At 53.5% G+C, this 20,338-nt stretch overlaps 1 protein-coding gene across 5 annotated transcripts in view; it reads right to left on the reverse strand.

Moving 5' to 3' along the window:
* The window catches only part of LOC120383885 (zinc finger protein OZF-like), a 45,640-nt gene that overhangs the window by 10,436 nt on the left and 14,866 nt on the right, over nucleotides 1–20,338 (reverse strand). Inside the window, exons 1-4 of one of the 5 annotated variants that reach the window (XR_005588564.1) lie at nucleotides 13,243–13,295; nucleotides 12,148–12,261; nucleotides 6,666–8,840; nucleotides 2,930–3,586 (exon numbers count right to left, since the gene is read on the reverse strand). Coding sequence is in view for 2 of the 5 variants with exons in the window: in XM_039502189.1 (XP_039358123.1) it covers nucleotides 6,799–8,837; nucleotides 12,148–12,261; nucleotides 13,243–13,276 (2,187 nt within the window). In the remaining 3 variants the exon portion in view is untranslated. Of the gene's footprint in view, nucleotides 1–2,929; nucleotides 3,587–5,028; nucleotides 8,841–12,147; nucleotides 12,262–13,242; nucleotides 13,296–20,338 lie in introns of those variants that run through there. The other 4 variants (XR_005588562.1, XR_005588563.1, XM_039502189.1 and 1 more) reach the window with 4 other exon arrangements.

Genomic DNA, 20,338 nt, shown 5'->3' on the forward strand with positions numbered 1-20,338 from the left:
ACAATGGATCTGCAGAAGTGGGTTTTTTACCCACAAAAGCTTATGCCCAAATAAACCTGTTAGTCTTTAAGATGCCACGGGACTCCTTGTTGTTTTAATGGCACTAGAGCATTTCCTGACACCGCCGCTCTGGCATCAAGCTCGAATTTGCTGATAGTAAAACAAAAGGAAGTTTATTTTGAGAGAGATGAGAGAGCTTCAAATAGAAACAAGGGGGAGGGACGGAAACAAAAAATTTCAGAAAACTGGGACAAGGGCCAACACTCACTAGAAGTTACATTTTCTACCTGATAAAACAGATCCTCACCCGAAAGGTCAAGTCTTTCGCATCGTTTGCTAGCCCCAAGGAGCCAGCCCCCAGTCTTCCAGGAAGTATCCCGCTTCAGTGACTGGATCCAGAGCGTCTTTCTCCACCTTGTGACCCACTGAATCAGTCTTTTGTCTTTATTCCCAACCAGGGCGATCCCCTCGCCCTCAGCTCCTCCTCCTCACTGCCACCAGCTTTCAGTGTTTGTAGTTCAGCGTTGATGGTTTCCCATTCGTTTTCTGAATAGGCGCAATGGTGGACAGCTGAGCAACCCATTGCATAATGGGCTAGCCAGGGAAAACTCCCTCCAATTAAAATGGGCTGTCACCAGGGGCAGCTCTAGACATTTCGGCTCCACCGGAGCCGCGGGACCAGTGGACCCTCCGCAGGGCATGCTGCTGAAGGCTGCCTGCCTGCCGCCCTCCCGGCGACTGGCAGAGCACCCTGCACGGCATGCTGCCCCAAGCACGCACTTGGCGTGCTGGGGCCTAGAGCCGTCCCTGGCTGTCACCAAGACCTGTGAGTCCTTGGTGACTCCCTTTCACTCCATCACCATAAGAGGCTAACTTTCAATATAGTTACGTTATTACTTCAATATCTCCCATACATGCGCTCGCAATAGTTATCAGTATCATCACGTTATAAGCTTTCAGTAGAGATCTCACATGCCGCCCCTTAAGGATCAATACCAGGAAACCAGTGCATTCAGTGCAGTGAGTTTGTCAGGTCTGAGACGGGAGGTGCTTGTATTGAACAGTGAGCCTTCTGCCCATGGGCCTTTGTGTTACGAGGCCCTGAAATCCGGGCTGCAGGGAGAGGTTTATCTCCATTAGAGGAGCGAGGATTAAGTCGTGCCCTCTCCTCAGCATCTCCCGCTGGCTGTCTTAGGCAGCCCCCTGCCTAGCACGGCGGCTTTTGTGGATCTCATTCATAGGCCCCTCTCTCTCCCTATGCTTTATATAGGGAGCCTGGGTGACTGAGTCAGGCTTTCTGGATCACATTGATTGATTTTTCTAGTCTCTTTGTGGACTCAGGCCTTAGTACAGAGGTGGGCAAACTATGGCCCGTAGGCCACATCCGGCCCACAGGACTCTCCTGCCTGGTCCCTGAGCTCCCATCCAGGGAGGCTGTCTCCAGCCCCTCCCCTGCTGTCCTGTCCCCCCTACAGGAACACTGCCGCGTGGGCGGCGGGGCTGCGAGCTTCTTCTGCTCTAAGCGGCATGGTAAGGGGGTGGGGTGGGGGTTGGATAAGGGGCAGGGAGTCATGGGGGGCAGTTAGGAGACAGGTAGCAGGGGCGGTTGGATGGGGCAGGGGGCAGGCATGACAGGGTTTGAGGGGGCGGTTAGGGGGCTGGGAACATGGAGGGTTGGATAGGAGTCGGGGGAGTCAGGGGACAGGGGGGATTGGATGGGGATTGGGTGCCGGGGGGGCAGTCAGGGGACAAGGAGCGGTGGGGGGTTGGATGAGTCAGGGGTTCTGAGGGGCAGTCACGGGGTGGGAAGTGTGAAGGGGTGGATAGGGGGCAGGGGCCAGGCTGTTTGGGAGGCACAGCCTTCCCTACCCAGCCCTCCATATAGTTTTGCAACCCCCATGTGGCCCTCAGGCCAAAAAGTTTGCCCACTCCTGCCTTAGTAGCTGGCAGCAGCCGGGTCTTTGGTCTCTAGACAATTGCAGACCAGGCTGAAGCAGGTGGCTCTAGTTACCAGCTACCATCCCATGTCCCTTTACGGTTTTCTGATGTTCACTGAAATCACCAGCCTTCTCCTGAGGGGCACCTAGAACAGTCCCTGCCTTTTTTTTTAAATCAGTTGCAGTAAAATCATTACATCACACATAGGTGGCGGGAGAATACCCCCTTCGGGGAGACTAATCCACCAGCCCAACCCCTTCCGCCAGTGGCGCCTCCACAAGGTGGAGCTCCAAGCCCCCTTGCCGCCGGAGGAGCCCTAAGCTACTGGCCGGCAAGCCCAGGCTGCCCAGAGCCAAGCCACTGGACCAACCCCCAACCCAGGCTGGCCCAAGCTGCCCAGGGGGGCACCAGCTTCTGGCAGGCCCGAACTCCAGGCCACTGGCTGGAGCTGAGCCTCACCCCGGCTTCAGGGAAGAGGGGAGGGAGGCGGGGCCTTGGGGTGGAACATGGGTGGGGCCACAGCTTGGATTAGGGGAGGCTTAGCCTGCCCTGGGCTTTGGTACCCACCCCCCATGACATCGCATCCAAGAGACAAACGCCATTGAGTTGGGTGCACGGCCTCCCTTTGCTCGGCTACAACTACATGAGAACATACCTAGCTCTCAGACAGCACTTTCGATAGCAGCTCGAGATTAAAAACACCTCCCCACGCTGGTTAACTTTCCTCCTGCCGGAGGTGGGTGAATGGGAAATGCCGGCCAGAGGGGACTGCCCCTGCAGATGATGGGTTTTCCCCACTGACCCACAGACGAGTCAGAAAACCTGCCGGGTTGGCAGTCCTGGCATCTGTAGTCTGCGGTGGTGATGGCTGGGGCTAGAGGCTTCCCAGACGGCCGCTGGGATCCTTTAGTCGAGACAAAGGACACTGGGAATTTGAGAAGCTAATTTCTACTTTATTATTTAAAAGCAAGAAAGAAAAGTTAACCTTCCCCAGCCCTCCCAGTGCTCGGCCCAGCCCAGCCCAGCGCTGCTCCCAGCTCCCGTGCGCACCAGGGAGAGAGGAATGAGTTAAAGCTGGTAGAAAAGCACAGACAGTCTGCGAGAAACGCCGGAACCTGGTCACAAAGCAGACGTTCCAAAGCAGGAAACACGGGGAGTTCAGGTTTGAGGGAAGCCGTGTGGGGTGAGGGGAGCCCAGAGTGTGTCTATAACCCACACGCGGGAGACGGCAGTAGGTGAGGAGAAGACCAGCAGGGCTAACAGGCTTTCTGTGGGTTGGTCTGGCTTTAGGGCTGGCCAGACCTGTTCATTTCCCTGGTTTCCTTCTCCCTTCTGCCCAGCCTCATCCTCTCAGCAAGCAGGAGACCCTGCCCCTTTCCCATTACTCCTCTTGGGGTGTCATCTGTAGCCCTTTAGACTTCAGGGACCGCTTTGCCCAGCACTGGCAGGACAATTCCTGTCTCTCTCTGGCACTGGTGTAGTGAGTTTAGAGTTCTCAGCCTCAGCTGTCTGGATCTCAAGAGCAAACTCAGCATCTCCCATCCTCTCCCCGTACTGACTGTATCTCACATCGCTGCAGGGATCAGGCCGTACATTCTTTCCCCATTTCAGTCTCTGCCTCTCAGAGTTTAAATCTAGCGCCCAGTGTCTGTGGGATAGATATTGCTCATTGTCATTGTTCAAACCACAGAAAAATCACATGACAAGGTTAAAATGAAATATACAAAGGACTATTCTGACAAACAATCATTTGTCTCCTGATTGCCTCAATAAATCTACGCTACATCTTGTCAAGCTGAACCAGAGGTAGGTAACCTATGGCACCAGAGCTGATTTTCAGTGGCACTCACACTGCCCGGGTCCTGGCCACCAGTCTGGGAGGTCTCTGCATTTTAATTTAATTTTAAAGGAAGCTTCTTAAACATTTTAAAAACCTTATTTACTTTACATACAACAAGAGTTTGGTTATATATTACAGACTTATAGAATGAGACCTTCTAAAACCATTAAAATGTATTACTGGCACGCAAAACCTTAAATTAGAGTGAATAAATGAAGATTCGGCACAGCACTTCTGAAAGGCTGCCGACCCCTGAGCTAAACTAATATCAATGTATGTGACCAAACAGCCTTCAGGAATAGAGAATAACCCACAATCCAGCATGGGCTATAAAACACTTTCACATTCATAAAGTGAAATCCCAGAGAATCTTAAGACCCTTTATGAGGAAAATAAATTTACCCATTTCCCTTTGAACTGGCTAAGCCTGCTTTAGTTCACGACTCATGGTTGTTAGTTACAAAAGTTTTAGCATGAAGGAAGAAAAAGAAAAAGAAAGAAAAAGCCCAACTTCCCCTCTACAAATGATCTGGACTAGCCTAGAAAAGCCTGGAAGGAATTTTTACCAATAGATGGAAACAGCATCAATCTGTGCTTTCTTCTCCAGCCCTCAGGGGTCTGATTTAGGACCAGGGAAATCAAGCTGTCATTCCTAAGCATGGAGAGCCAAGAACACTGCGGCAAGTGACACTTTGGGAGGTGGACGGGCAAAATGAGGAGAGGATAAACCAGAGGTAGGCAAACTTTTTGGCCCAAGGGCCACATCTGGGAATAGAAATTGTATGACGGGCCATGAATGCTCACAAAATTGGGGTGGGGGTGCAGGAGGGGGTGATGGCTCTGGTTGGGAGTGAGGCCAGAAATGAGTTCCGGGCGTGGAAGGTGGCTCCAGGCTGGGGCAGGGGGGGTGGAGGCTCTGGCTGGGGGTGCAGGCTTTGGGGTGGGGCTGGGGATGAGAGCTTTGGGGTGCAGGAGGGTTCTCTGGGATGGGATCAAGGGGTTTGGAGGGTGGGAGGGGGATCAGGGCTGGGACAGGGGATTGGGGCACAGGAAGAGGCTGAGGGGTGCAGGCTCCAGATGTCGCTTACCTGAAGCAGCTCCCGGAAGCAGCAGCATATCCCTTCTCCAGCTCTGCACACTGCCCCATCCACAGGCACCACCTCCACAGCTCCCACTGGCTGAAGTTCCCGGCCAATGGGAGCTTCAGGGGTGGTGCTTAGAGAGGGGGCAGCATGCAGAGCAGAACCCCCTGGCTGGCCCTATGTGTAGGAGCCGTAGGGGAGCCATGCTGCTGCTTCTGGGAGCCACGTGGAGAGGCCCCCAACACTGCTCCCCACCTGGAGTGCCGGAGGGGGGCAAGCTCCAGACCTCGCTCCCCAGTGGGAGCTCGAGGGCCGGATTAAAATGGCTGGTGGGCCGGATCCAGCCCCCGGGCCATAGTTTGCCCACTCCTGGGATAAACTCTCCAAGGTTTGGACAGAGGCTGCTGTGTCCCAGTGGAGTGTGACGGTGATGGGGGAAGGAGGGAATCCCTCAGACTCACCCCATCGCTCGCAAATCAAACAGAAGCTAAAACACCACATTTCACTGTCCCTGCTCCCGCTTTTGTGGGATTCTGGTTAATTCTGCCCCGTAAGGGAGAAAATGTACAAACACTAAATGCTTTTCAGCATGGCCTGGAGTCATGTGAGACCATCTGGGAACGAGAGAATCTACCCCGACACCGGTACCAGAATGAGGGGAGCTGCTGCACCCCCTGGCGTGAAGTGGTTTCCAGCATATCCAGGGTTTACAGTTTGGTTCAGTAGCTCTCAGCACCCCCCCACTACGCAAACTGTCCAGGGTCCCCAGAGGGGGAACTCAGTGACTCGAACAGTCACTCTGCTAATGGTGGGGTCCGAATGAATTAGATGCTCAGGCTCAGCCTAGGGTAGGATGAGGGGGGGAGGGTCAGAGGAGACGAGCTGGCTGATCCTGACCATGTTTCCTACCACAGACAGAGCCTGGGGCTGATGCTGCTGAGGCAGAGGTGGGATCTCCAGGCCTCCCATGAAAGGCCCTGTGGCAGCGGTTCTCAACCTGCGGCCCGTGGGCTGTATTGGCCCAATCAGCGCACAGCTGCAGCCCATGTGACATCCTCAGGGCCACACAGGTAGTATTGGATGCAGCCCACAATGGTAAACAGGTTAAGAACCCGCTGCAGTCTGTGGGAATCAGCCCTTCTCAGTGGTGCTGTCTGAATGCAGCGGGGGCAGGGAGAAGGGGCAGAGGGGGTGAGTGATGAGGCAGCATCTCTCTACCCCTGTGCTCTCCCTCGCCTCTTATCCCATCATCCCCAAACACTCGATACCCCAGCACCCAGCTCCCCCTGCTTCCCAGCTCCCCCAGCCCCAACCATTCAACCCCCAGTGTCCTCCCCAGAACCCATCGCCCTGGTCCCTTAATGGTGGATCCCCCAGAACCCAGCGCCCTGGGGGATTTGGGGAGGGGAGGAGTTACCAGCCCCCAGGGACACTCCCCCTGCAGGGAACAGCCCCAGGTCAGTGGGGAGCCCAGCCCAGGGGCTGGTGGAAGATGGGGGATGGGGACAGGGGTCTAGAGTGAAGGTGGGGCCTGGCCCAAGTGTCCTTCTCCTCATCTCCATGGCAGGGGGATCCCGGCTGGCAGGGGAAGGGAGAGGGGGGAACTTCAGCCAGGCAGAGGGAGCGGCTGGAGGAGTTTCTCTCTCTCCCTTCCCCCACCTGTGGCCCATCAGCTCAGCAGCCAGGGCTGCAGCAGGGGGGAGAGGCTGATCAAGGCTTCTCCTCCTCTGCCTGGGGTTTGCTTAGACCAGGCAGAGCCAGAGGGTCACAGACCAGCTGCTGCTCGGCTGCTGCTGGATCCTCACCCCAGCAATGGGCAGCTGGATCCTTGGGAGCCAAATGCCCCTGATGTGTGTGGGAACGAGGAAATGGGTTTGTTGCCATGGCCAGCCATAGTCAGGGCCCTGAGAGAATTTCCCTGCTGTGCAGAGGAGTTCCTCATGTCCAACGTGGTGTTAGTGCTGCCTGAAGTTGAGTGCTTGATTCCGTGGGAGCACCAACTGAAGATTCCCCCACATTCAAGTTCTCTCTCTTCTGTGGATCGCTGCTGGGTAATAATGTGTGAGCTCGGACTGGACCTTTTCCCGCAGTTGAGGTATTTCTAGAGTCGCTCCCTCTTGTGTGAATTCTCCGGTGTTTAGTAAGATTCGAGCTGTTATTGAAGCTTTTCTCACAGTCCAAGCATTTATGGGGCTTCTCTCCAGTGTGGATTATCTCATGTGTAATAAGGGCTGATCTGCGGCTAAAAGATTTCCCGCAGTCCAAGCATTTATGGGGTTTTTCTCCCGTATGGATTCTCTGATGTGTAACAAGGGCTGATCTCACTTTGAAACTTTTCCCACAGTCAAGGCACTCATGGGGTCTCTCTCCCGAGTGGGATCTCTGATGTGTAACAAGATTTGACCTCTGAATGAAACATTTCCCACACTCAAGACATTTATAGGGTTTCTCTCCCGTGTGCATTCTTCCATGTATAATAAGAGATGATCTCTGACTAAAGCTTTTCCCACACTCCAGACATACGTAGGGTTTCTCTCCCGTGTGCATTCTCCCATGTTTAATAAGGGATGAGCTCTGACTGAAGCTCTTCCCACAGTCCAAACATTTATGGGATTTCTTTCCCGTGTGGATTGCCTGATGCGTAATAAGGGTTGATCTCACAGTGAAACTTTTCCCGCAGTTGAGACATTTAAAGGGTTTCTCTCCCGTGTGCATTCTCTGATGTGTAATAAGGGCTGGTCTCTGACTAAAACTTTTTCCACAGTCCAAGCACTTATGGGGTTTCTCCCCTGTATGGATTCTCTGATGTGTAATCAGGGCTGACCTCACAGTAAAACTTTTCTCACAGTACAGGCACTTGTAGGGTCTCTCTCCCGTGTGGGTTCTCTGATGCGTAATAAGGTTTATGTTCTGATTGAAACATTTCCCACACTCCAGACATTTATACGGCCGCTCTCCTGTGTGGATTTTCACATGCTTCATAAGCGATGATCTCTGACTGAAGCTTTTCCCACAGTCCCAGCATTTATGGGGTTTCTCTCCTGTGTGGGTTCTCCGATGGGTAAGAAGGTTCGATTTCCGATTGAAGCTTTTCCCACAGTCGAGGCACTGATATATTCTCTCCCCCGTGTGGATTCTTCGATGTTTAGTGAGGTTTGAGCTGTCACTGAAACTCTTCCCACAGTCCAAACATTTATGAAGTTTCTTTCCTGCATGGATTGTGTGATGCATAACAAGGGCCGATTTCACACTGAAACTTTTCCCGCATTTGAGACATTTGTACATTTTATCTGCCATATGGATTCTCTGATGTGTAATCAGGGCTGATCTCTGACTAAAACTTTTCCCGCAGTCCAAGCACTTATGGGGTTTCTCTCCCGTGTGGATTCTCTGATGTGTAATCAGGGCTGATCTCTGACTAAACCTTTTGCCACATTTCAAGCATTTATGAGGTTTCTCTCCAGTATGAATTCTCTGATGCGTAGTCAGGTTTGAGATCTGATTGAAACATTTCCCACACTCAAAACATTTATAAGGCCTCTCTCCTGTGTGCTTTCTCCCATGTATAATGAGGGATGATTTCTGGCTGAAGCTTTTCCCACAATCTAAGCACTTATGGGGTTTTTCGCCTGTGTGGATTCTCTGATGAGTGATAAGGTTCGATTTCTGATTGAAGCTTTTCCCACAGCTGAGACATTTATAGGGTTTTTCTTCCTTGGGATTTGTCTGTGGGGCTGCGGTTTGCTTGGGGTCCTTGCATCCTACCCCACATTCAATGGATTCCTCCTCTTTCTTTATTGGGTGGTTTCCCAACTGCCTCTCTGGCCTCTGCAGAGTTCTCCAAGCTTTGCCCTGTTCTAAGGATTGGGAAAAATTCCCTTTGGCTCTTCTCCAAAAGTTCCCTGGCAGTTCCACTTGCTCGGGATCTTCCTGCTGTGAATTCTTCTCCTTGTTCTCACTCAGCATCGCCTCATGAACTGCTGGGGGGGAGAGAAAAGCCAGACAGGAATCATTCCCTGTGCTGGGGAGAAAGGACAGAACAGGGAACAGCACAGAAGGGAAAACACAACATGGTAACAGTTGGGGAGACTGAGGGCTGGTCTACGCTACACAGTTAGGTCGACGTACAGCAGCTTACACTGACCTAATTATGTCAGCGTCCAAACCACAGACTTGTCCTGCCAGTGTGAGTGCCCTACTACACCCCCGTAATAACTCCACCACCAGGAGAGGCGTAGGGCTTATGTCGGTGTAGGGAGGGTGATGCATTGTCTGCGTAGACACTGCCTTCCTTACATGGGCTGCTGGCTATCTTGTCAATTTCATGGCTCTGCTGGAGCCGTGAAATTGACAAGAAAGCCAGACTCCTGGCTCCAAAGCTGGGCTGCTGCCAGGTCTCTGCTCCAAGCCAGGCTACCACCTGGGCTTTTCTCTATGCTCCCCACTAAGAGCCCTGCTACCCCCTGCAATCATAGAATCTCAGGGTTGGAAGGGACCTCAGGAGGCCATCTAGTCCAACCCCCTGCTCAAAGGAGCACCAAGCCCCAATTAAATCCCCAAATTGCCCCCTCAAGGATTGAACTCACAACCCTGGGTTTAGCAGGTCAATGCTCAAACCACTGAGCTATCCCTCCCCCCGATCCAGGAACCATGGTCCCCACTGGCAGCCCGGCTGCCCTCTTGGCTCCCCACCGAGAGCACAGCACCCAGCTGGACTCCGGGCACAGATCTTCCCACTGCTGGGGCCACACGCCCCAAGCAGACCTAGCTGGCCCTACAAAGGCAGGGAAGCCAGGAGCAGGAGCACAGAGTCTCTCTCTGCCTTCAGAGAGAGGGGGGCCTGGCTTCTGGGAAGCTCAGGGTACCTAGAGTGAGGCAGGGCTGGAGAAAGGCCAGAGGGGCTGGGGAGCTCCAGGCTGGCAACTCCCCTGGCTGCAGGGCCTTGTCCAAGGCCCCAGAGAGGCACTGGGTTGCAGAGAGAGGCAGCAGGTCCAGACCCAGCCTTGCCTGTGATGAGTGGCTGACACTGCAGTCTTCCCCCAGGCATGGGGGTGAGTTGGTGACTGGCAGTAGCCTACGACTGAGGTGAGGTGGGGATCGGGGGTTGGGGGTTCCCCTGGGAGGGGAGATCCTGAGACTTAGGGGTGTATGGCAGGGGGAAGCACCCCAGATAATGGGGCACTGGAGTCCAGGGAGGGACATGGGGGCCAAGTGGCAGCAGGACACCAGCCTGCAGAGGGTGCTCCAAGGCTGGCAGGTCTAATTCCCAGAAGAGACCAGCAGGAGGCACTGTGGGGTGAGTCTGCACACGGTTACATTAACTGTAAGGAGATTCCTCCCTGTAAGGTCTGAGGCCTTTTTCTGCAGCCACGTTAGGCCAGCAGGAGCCATGAGCCAAGAAGCAGAAAGTCACATTCCCTCTAAGTTATATCAAAACAATAAAATATCGGGCTGCTAAGAAGGAGATCCCGTCCTAATGGCACCCACCACCACTAGATAAAGAAACCAGGTCTTAAGATGTTTAAAGAAAACATACTTTGACAGCATCTGTCTGGCAAGGAATCACTCATCAACAGTTGTGACTGGGAAATCTCTACTTCTTTATTGTTTTGTCTTTATGGTCCCTGCTTTGCTATAGTTTATCTGTCTCGTCTCTGTCTGGTTCTTTGCTTGTTTCTGTCTGAATGTAACAGGGCGGCTGCCCCACTCCTGGAGAACAGGGGTTAAAAGCAGCCAAGCTAGGCTGATTAGGGAAGCAGTCACAGCTGGGGCCATGCCAATCAGGGCCCAGCTGGCTCTGATAAAGGGGCTGTGGGGCCAGGCGACAGAGGAGTCGGGAAGGGCCTGGCTGCCTGGGAGCACACGGTACCCAGAGCAGTGCTGGGGAAAGACAAGAGGAGCTGGGGAGCTCCTAGGGTGACCAGACAGCAAGTGTGAAAAATCAGGATGGGGCTGTGGGGTAATAGGAGCCTATATAAGAAAAAGACCCAAAAATCAGGACTGTCCCTATAAAATCAGGACATCTGGTCACCCTAGGAGCTCCAGCCTGGCAACTCCCCAGGCTGAGGCCTTGTTAAAGGCCTAAGCAGGTGCTGGGGCTGCAGAGGTGCAGCCTGGGGATAGGCAGAGGCAGAGGGTCCAACCCCCCTGCCAATGCTGAGTGGCCATTACACACTGCAGTCTGCCCCAGAGAAAGGGGGTTACATGATGACTGGTAGAAGCTATTGAGGCAAGGTGGGTTTAGAGGGTTGGGGTTTCCCCTAGGAGGGGAGACCCAGAGTGTGTGGGGCACTGCAGGGACAAACCCCTGAGGTAAAGGGGCACCGGGGTCTGGGAAGGACATGGGGCCTGAGGCAGGCAAGCCATTGGCCAGCAGAAAGCAACAAAGAGTCCTGTGGCACCTTATAGACTAACAGAGGTATTGGAGCATAAGCTTTCGTGGGTGAATACCCACTTTGTCAGACGCATGGCCAGCAGAGGGTGCTCTGTATGCTGGAAAAGAGCTAATTCCCAGGAGGTGCCGTGCTGGTGAGTCTTCGTCTGGCTACACTGACTATGCACGGTTTAAATCAGCTCAGGTGGTGGGGTACGATAGAGTAAAGAATTGTTTTGCAATCCGTTAGGTTTGGTCAAAGAACTATTTTGTAGTAATTTAATAAAACGATTGGTTACGGTCAAGCTAAGCAGGACTCAAATGCCACTATATAAGCTGGGGTCCAAAAGGAAATTCTTTAGAACTAACTCCAGGACACAGCCCCAGATCAGAAATGCCAGATCTCAACCCCCTGCCAACTATATTGTGCAGACGCTGGAGTCCCTGGACAAACAGATCCTGACTGGCCACCAGGAAAAGTTCATCCGCCTTATTGGGAGTGGTGAGCATTGTACGCTTAGCATGTGTGTTCTGTCTTGGTAACTGTTAATAAACAGAGGTCAAGGATATTACTGTGTAAGGCTCTTTCACTGGTTAAAACATCCTGTAAGCCTGCTGAAGATTACGCCCTGACCCTTAGAAACAGGGTGGGGGGCAGGGTGCCTACATTAATGGTTATGCCTTGAGTCCTAGGAACAGGATAAAGATGGGAGCCATAGAGTGTGCAGGTGACACTAAAGGATAGTTGGGAAGCCATAGGTGATATCTGCCATGATGGAAACAACACCTGAGGGCGACAGTCTGACTGGGTGGGGTGAAACACAGCCCGGAGAGCTCGCTAAAAACACATCTTTGGGTGTCCCAGCTTTTTCATTCACTCGCCAGATGGTTTGTCAGTTTCACTGATTCCTCACCTGTGCGGGTGCCTCTGTGGACGTCCCATTCCTTGGAGGGGTGGAGATCTGGGACCCACGGCTCTTCCCCTCGTTCCAGCCGGGTGATCAGCTCCGGTTTGGGAATGGGGAATCCTGCTCAGAAGGGGGGAAATCAGGAAGATGAGGGTGTATCTCGAGTATTGACGGAGTATTTGTCACAAAGAACATTCCCTGAGTTCAACTTGCCTCATGCTGAGCTGAGGGATTGTGGAATCCCAAAGGGTGGGAACATGGTCACTGGTAATTATGTGGATGTGGAATCTGAACAGATGGGAACATGGCCACTGAGCCCCCAGGGAGAGGCAGGTGTCTGTGTGGGGGAGGAGCTGTCACAGCATCACTGGAGTTTCCAGGATCTATGCACTCTGGGGGACTTGCTGATGCAGACACAGCTCTGGTGTTGAACCTCTGCCTAGTTCTAAACCTGCAGAGCCCTCTGGCTGGAGCCAGTCCCAGCAATGGAGGATCATAGGGGATGGTGAGTGTAAAGAGACACCAGCTGGGTGATGTAATATCTTTTCCTGGGCAACTTAAAAAGTGTGTCTCTTTCACCAACTGAAGTTGGTCCAGTCAAAGGTACTGCCTCCCCCACCTTGTCTGTCCATCCTGGGACGAACAGGGCTACACCAACACTATAAATCAGTGAGAAATAATACAGACAGGGCCATACGCTGCTTCTGCCCCCTTGAAAGCTGGAGGGATGGGGATGAATCAGCAGGTGTATGACTCCCCGATCCCACTGGAGGGGGCATGGCAGGGGTAGTCAGCAGGTGGACCACAGGCCAAATCTGGACCATCAGACACTTTTGAATGGACCCCAAAATCTCTTTATTTACTTAATAATAATTATATTTTCTCTAGAGTCTGGATCTTGACTATACTTTCACCAAGAAATTTGGACCTTGACAAAAAATAATTGACTACGCCTGAGGCATGGAGATGAAAGTCTGACACTACATGTGTGGACTCTGGAGTCCATTTCCCCTCTAATCTAACTGAGCAGGGAAGAACTGACCGGATTCAGACACGCACACCCCACGGCTTCTAGTATCTGAGGGGACGGGAATCCCTTACCCAGCGAGGTCACCGTCTCGTAGTTCTCCTGCATGACGTCCCTGTAGAGGGCTCTCTGAGTGGGGTCCAGCAGAGCCCCCTGCCCCTGGGTGAAATACACAGCCACCTCCTCGAAGGTCACCGGCATCTGAAACAACGAGAGTTCCCCACTCAGCGCCTGCTGCCCCAGCCACAATCCCACTATTCATGGCAGAGGAGGCCCAGAAAAGCAGAATCCTGCACTCTGCTCAGTGCAGCCAGGAGGCTTCAGGAGGTGGGAGAAGGTGAGAGCTCCTTGTCCCCACAGCACACAGAGCAGGGCAGGGTCTTCTCATTTCCCACACGCCTGCCACAGGCTGATGCAGAAAGCAGAGCTCTGAAACAGAGACAGGAATCCCAAGAGCTTCCCTTTGTATTTCACAGCAGCCTCTGCCCAGTGGGTTCAGGCTCCAGCCCTGGGAGTCCGGTCAGTTTTCCCAGCCCTGCCCGGGGGAGGGGGTGTTTCCTAGTTCAGAAATGGGGGAATTCCTCTCCCTCCATCCACCCCCACAGCTCCCTGCCCTGCCAATGGGCCTGCTCAGAAAATCAGGCCCAGGTTGACCATGTCCCAGGTTTGTCACACCATGTCCACCTCCCTACCTCCCCCTGTGTGTTGCCTGCCCCTCCCTCTCTGCCACACCCTCTCCTGCAGCTCCCTGAAAATCCCCGACCTGAGCTGGCTCCATCACAGCCATTTCCCTGTCCCCTGGAAGACAGGACGATCTGGAGCGAAACGTGGACGTGATTCCTCAGCCTGTTGGGTGATTGGGGAAGTTACTGAAGGGGCTTGAGTCCATTTCACACCTTGATTCCCTGCAGACAGATGTTCTAAGGTAGACCAGGAGGTTCGCACAACAGATCTTACGGTGGCCTTAGAGTGCAGCCACTAAATCTTGCTGGTGGCCACTCTGACAAATTTTCCTAAAATGCTTATTTGTTTTTCCTAAAGTTTATTATTAAGGCTGTCAATTGATCACAGTTAACTCATGTGAGTAACTCAAAATAATTAATCATTATTAAAAAAATTAATTGAGATTAATCACCGTTTTAATTGCATTGTTAAATAGAATACCAAATGAAATGTTCTATTTCAGTTACAACACAGAATACCAAGTGTACAGTGCTCACTTTATATTTCTTATTACAAATACTTGCACTGTAAAAATGAATAAGAAACTATCTTTCAATTCACCTCATACAAGTACTGTAGTGCAATCTCTCTATTGTGAAAGTACAACTTAAAAATGTAGATTTTTTTTTGGTGACATAACTGCACTCAAACAAAAGAATGCAACATTTTAGAGCCTATAAGTCTAAGAACAAGAAATAGGACTGAGTGGACTTGTAGGCTCTAAAGTTTTACGCTGTTTTATTTTTGAATGCAGTTATTTTTTTGTACATAATTCTACAGTTGTAAGTTCAATTTTCATGATAGACATTTCACTACAGTACTTGTATTAGATCTGAAAAATAATGTTTCTTTTGCATTTTACAGTGCAAATATTTGTAATAAAAATGAAAATAAAGTGAACACTGTACACTTTGTTATAATTGAAATTAATATTTGAAGATGTAGAAAACATCCACAAATATTTAAATAAAGGGTACAGTGCAATTAAATGTGATTTTTTTTAATCACTTTACAGTCCTAATAAATATGCCCATCTCCCTGTCCAAATCCTTGTAATTTATTTATGTAGGGTCCCCACCCCACCCCAGATTCAATTGAAAAAATAATCATAGGACTGGAAGGGACCTGGAGAGGTCATTTAGTCCAGTCCCCTGCCCTCATGGCAGGACTAAGTATTATCTAATCCAGTGTTTGTCTAACCTGATCTTAAAAACCTCCAATGAAGGAAATTCCACAACCTCCCTTGGCAATTTATTCCAGTGCTTAAACCACCCTGGCAGTTTGGAAGTTTCTCGTAATGTTCAACCTAAACCTCCCTTGCTGTAATTTGAGCCCATAGCTTCTTGTCAGTTAAGAAAAACCATTTTTCCCCTCCTCCTCGTAACAAATTTTTAAACACTTGAAAACTGTTATCATGTTCCCTCTCAGTCATCTCTTTTCCAGACTAAACAAACCCTGTTTTTTCAATCTTCCCTCAGAGATCATGTTTTCCAGACCTTTAATATTTTTTGCTGCTCTTCTCTGGATGTTCTCCAATTTGTCCACATCGTTCCTGAAATGGGGCACCCAGAACTGAACACAAAACTCCAGTTGAGACTTAATCAGAGTGGAAGAATAACGTCTCACGTCTTGCTAATGTCCAGTTGTATTTTGGTGCTCCTGGCCCTTACTGCTCCACTGCCTCCCTCTACCCTGCATGGATCTCCCCTGACCACCACTACCTCTCCCAGCCCTCCACCACCCCCCATGGCTCCCAATCACCTCCTGGGCCCCACTGCTTCCTCCCCGCCCCCCGCAAATTCCCTTCTGCAGCCTCACACCCCAGGCTCACCCCACTGCTTGCCTCTTGACCACGGCGGCCAGTAAAGCCAGTCCTGATGAAGCCCCACCACCCTGGGCTGAAGCCCAGAGCCGGAGCCCCATGGCTGGAACTGGGGGGTGCGCGGTGGCTGAAGCCCGGAACCCCAGCACCCTGGAGGACTGAAGCCCAGAGCGCCACAGCTGCAGCTGGGGTAGAAGGGCTGAAGCCAGCGCCCCAAGGCTGAATAGGGTGAGGGGGGTTAAACCCCCCCCACACACACACACGCTGGGCTCAATTTTACAGCAGGGAGCCTACAGCTGCTCTGAGCCAGGATGTCAATTTCATTCCTGGGAGGCTCTCTGCTGTGAAACTGAGCCCTGGCAACAAACAGAGCTTGGGCTGTCACCCCAGAGGTGTGGGGGGCTCCAGCGGTGAGCCCTGTGCAGCTGTCAGTGCCCCACATCAGTCAGTGCAAATGCTCCTGGGGAGGACGTGCTCTGCCAGCAGGAGGGCAGTGTGGGCCCCAACAGCCCACTCAATTACAGGCGTGACTGTAGGTCGACCTAAATTAAGTCGCCCTAATTTTGTAGTGTAGACAAGCCCTCACCGCAGAGACTCCGATGCCTGGACCCAGTGATCACGCCCACACCAGCTTTTTCTAGGTCCCAGCGACAAACCCCTCAGGGACCCCATGTCCCCCCGGGCGCAGGCAGCTTCTCTCAGCATTAAGGGGTCATCGTACAAAGCAGCCACCGTGTCAATGGGAGGACAGAAAGGAGATGTACCAGCCCCGGGGAGGCAGGAGAAGGGGGATTTCTATCAAGACTCAGGATTATTCCAGAGAGTCCACGATATAAACAGAGACGGGAGGTGATGGGGTCCCAGAGAGGCTACCCAGAGCCTGGAGCTGCAGAGGACGCCTCTCGCAGTGACACTGACTCCGGGTGTGATTCGCTCTGGGAAGCAATTAGCACAGGGAGCTGTTGGTCAGGGACGGTCTCTTGTCTGCACCCCACACTCACTGGCTACCAGCCCTGGACCAGAGCTCCCAGCTCTGCCCCTCTCACTCGGGTCATGGAGCTGTGCCAGGCCACCAGGCTTGGTGGGTTCATCTGCTCCTAAAAATAACCGCTCATGGGGCCATGTCCATTCCTGCAGGGCTCTCTGCCACCCACTTCCTGGCCAGTGTAACTGCTGCCGGTACAATTTGCTACTGGGTAGCAGCTACTGATACCTCGTTATTCTCTTTTGTTGCCCTTTCACAATTTTGCTGCCTCTGCCTTTCCGCAACCTCTGGTCCAGGGGTAGCAAGCTGTGATGGAGGGGGGTGTATTCCCCTCACAATCTGCTACCGCTCACCTTTCCGCATCCTCTACTTTTCTGCGTCTCCTGGTCCCAGGATAGCAAAGAATGGTGGACAGGGCGGTTGCCTGTCACAATCTGCTTCCTTTCCCCAGCCTCTGGTCCAGAGGTAAGAACTTGTAATGGAAGGGGCACAATTTGCTACCACTGTTAAATCACTATTTTAAATTTGGGCACAAAGAACAGTGTTTCGGTAATCCAGAAAAGCACTGCCCAGAGTTAAACCTCTGGGCTATCGTCTGTAAAACCCGGAATGAAGGTGGTGTTATTTATTAGTTTCTTTCCACTGTAGATCCTTGGGCAGTGGGTAGAATAGGCCGGAGGGGCTAAGCCTCCCCAGCTAGGCCGTGACCCCGCCCATGCGTCACCCCGAGGCCCCGCTCCTACGTCCCGCACTTCCCCCGTGGCCCCACCCACACTGCTCCTCCTCCCCACTTCCTCTGCTTCTTCCCCAAAGCCAGCAGGGGCTAAGACGGGCTGGCCGGTGCCTGGCGGCCCAGGACTCAGGCCGGCTGAGGCAGGCGGGATGGGGCTCGGACTGGCCGGTTGCTGGGGCAGGCAGCCTGGGATTCGGGCCAGCTGGCAGCCCATGACTCAGCAAGGCTGGAGTGGGCGGGCCAGGGCTCCTCCAGCTGCAATAGGGGGCTCAGGGCTCCGGCAGGCAAGGAGAGGATGGCCTCGGGCAGAAGGGGCAGGGCCGGGGGCTAGACTCCCCAAATGTGGGTTCAGGTACCACCCATGTGTAGATCAGGCTGCACAGTTTCTATAGTAAACAAACATTTACTGCACACACACAAACTGAGTACGCCGCCAAACCCGACAAACAGTATTTAAAATACTTACAAACACCATTTAAGCGCAAGCTATTAGGCAGAAAATCTACCACTGTCCCTTCTACAGACTTATCCTCATTGCCACTGTTACGCATCTGGAACAAGCTGCCCACACAACATGTGCACAGCTGTGCTTCGGCACACACGGGCGGGTGTAAATAAAGTGCACCGAGGTCCAGGAGGGAAAAAAGAAAATACAGGGGACCTACCTCCCTGCTTTCTGATCCTATTTCAGAGACATTTTCTCAGCCCTTTTCTTCACTGCTAAAAATCAAGTGCTCTCTCCTCACTGTATTTTTACCTCAGAATAATCCTGTACTTTAGTTACTCCATGGTAGAAAAAAAAACCCTAAACAATAAAAACTTAACCCACCTTTTTTAGCAGTGAGGAAAAGGCCGGTGAGCTGGACTCGCGATGGGATGGAGGCATCGGGATGCTGAGCATTGCAAGGACTAGCTTTTAGGCCCCTAGCAAGTCACAGGAACAATCCTGTGATCCACAAAACTGAGTTAGGTGTCTAGGCTCCCTACAGAGCATGCGGAGAGGCAGGCGCCTGAGAATGGGACCCACAAAGGCAAGGAGCCACCTCAGTCTGCCCCTGGGAGATGCTGACCTAAGACCCGTCTTGGCTCTCACAGCCTTTGGCGCCTAACTCTCAGCGGCAGGAAGGCACCTGGCGCTCCACAAATGGGAGCCCAGCTCCTGGAGTCAGGTGGCTCAGGTCCCTAAGCTGTTTCTTGAGTTAGGTAGGAGCCTAATTCCACCCAAAACAGCCAGAGAAGGAGGCAGTGGTGGTGGTACCCCACCAGGGCCGGCTCCAGGCACCAGCTCAGCAAGCAGGTGCTTGGGGCGACCAAGGGGAAGGGGCGGCACGTTGGGCTCTTTGGTGGCAGGTCCCTTGGTCCCTCTCAGAGGGAAGGACCTGCCGCCAAATTGCTGCCAAAGAAGAAAGCGGCGCAGTAGAGCTGCTGCCGATCTCGGCATTCCCCCCCCCCCGTCGCTTGGAGCGGCAAAAACCCTGGAGCTGGCCCTGTACCCAGCGACTACCTTTCAGCACTCACCTGGGATGTGGGAGACCCCTGGTCAAACCCGCTTTCCTCCTCTGCTTGAACCTGGGTCTCCTACATCCCAGCCCACTTAGACGCCCGCAGAACGGTTCCCATTCATGGATCCCCAGGCAGAGCAAGAGCCTTCCTGCACCAATGAGGCATTATGCAGAGATAGCGACTGATCAGGGATTCTTTAAAACACTAAAACGTTGGGAGGGGAGGGGGGTATGTGAAATATTGCACAGAATCAGGTCTCCTTTAGCAGCTCCAAGACCCTGGGCCTTGGGGTGCAGCTGTGTGAGAACCCAGCCCTGGGAGCAGGTGCTGAGGTGTAGCATCCCCCGGGGGGGAGCCCCCTAACCCCTCAACATCCTTTTTTGCAACCACTGCAGATTGCTCACCCCCACCGCTGTCACCTTTAACCGCTCTGTACCCTGGGGTTTCCCCACTGACACGGTCTGGCCGGGCCTTAGCCACATTGTTAACCCTGGTTCCTACCCCCGTCTCTGATTGTCCCCATCTCCTCCCCCCGCCTCCAGCGCTTGGACCCTCTGCCCGCTCCTACCCCTGGGGCCAGCAGAGCCCCTCGGCCTGGTCAGCGCGCGGCACCGTCACCCGAGCACCTACATCGGCAGCAACAGAGCACGTGGGAGGGGGGGAGCGGATGGCGGCACCTCCCGTGTCACTGTCCCACCCCCAGCCTGGCCCGGCCGGGCTCCTCCCGCACCCCCCCAGCGGGGCTGGCGGCAGCTTTCCCGGGCCCCGGGCGGGAATCGCAGCCAGCTCCGCGGGGAGCAGCCTGGGGCCAAACCTCCCCCTGCAGCCCGGGGGTGCCGGGGGGGGGCGGGTTTCTCTCACCTTCCCTCCGAGCGGGGCCCCCGGGGCAGGGGCCGGGCCGGGCTGGGGGCTCTGCCCTGGGAGAGGCTCCTGGGGGGGAGCAGCGGGAAGGGCCCTGCTGGAGATTCCCCTCTCCCGGCTGCAGCCAGGGCTCCGGGCTCCCAGCACCAGCCGCCCCCCGGGGCTCGGGGATCTCGCCAGGAGCCTGGGAGCCAGAGTCACCGCAGCGGCTGCGAGTCACTTCCTGCTGCCGGGACGCAGCGAGCCCGGCCATTGCTCCCAGCCAGCGGCTCCTGGGTCCTAGCGATCAACCCAGCGCGCTGCAGGACGCTGCTCCACCTCCCCTGGCCACAGGCCGCTTCTCCCCGCATTAGGGGGGCATCGTCGATCAGATCGAGGGATGTGATCATTCCCCTCTACTCAGCACTGATGAGGCCTCATCTGGAGTACTGTGTCCAGTTTTGGGCCCCACACTACAAGAAGGATGTGGATAAATTGGAGAAAGTCCAGCGGAGGGCAACAAAAATGATTAGGGGGCTTGGGCACATGACTTATGAGGAGAGG

This window comes from Mauremys reevesii, linkage group 15 (assembly GCF_016161935.1).
Source record: "Mauremys reevesii isolate NIE-2019 linkage group 15, ASM1616193v1, whole genome shotgun sequence".
Lineage (NCBI taxonomy): Eukaryota > Metazoa > Chordata > Testudines > Geoemydidae > Mauremys > Mauremys reevesii.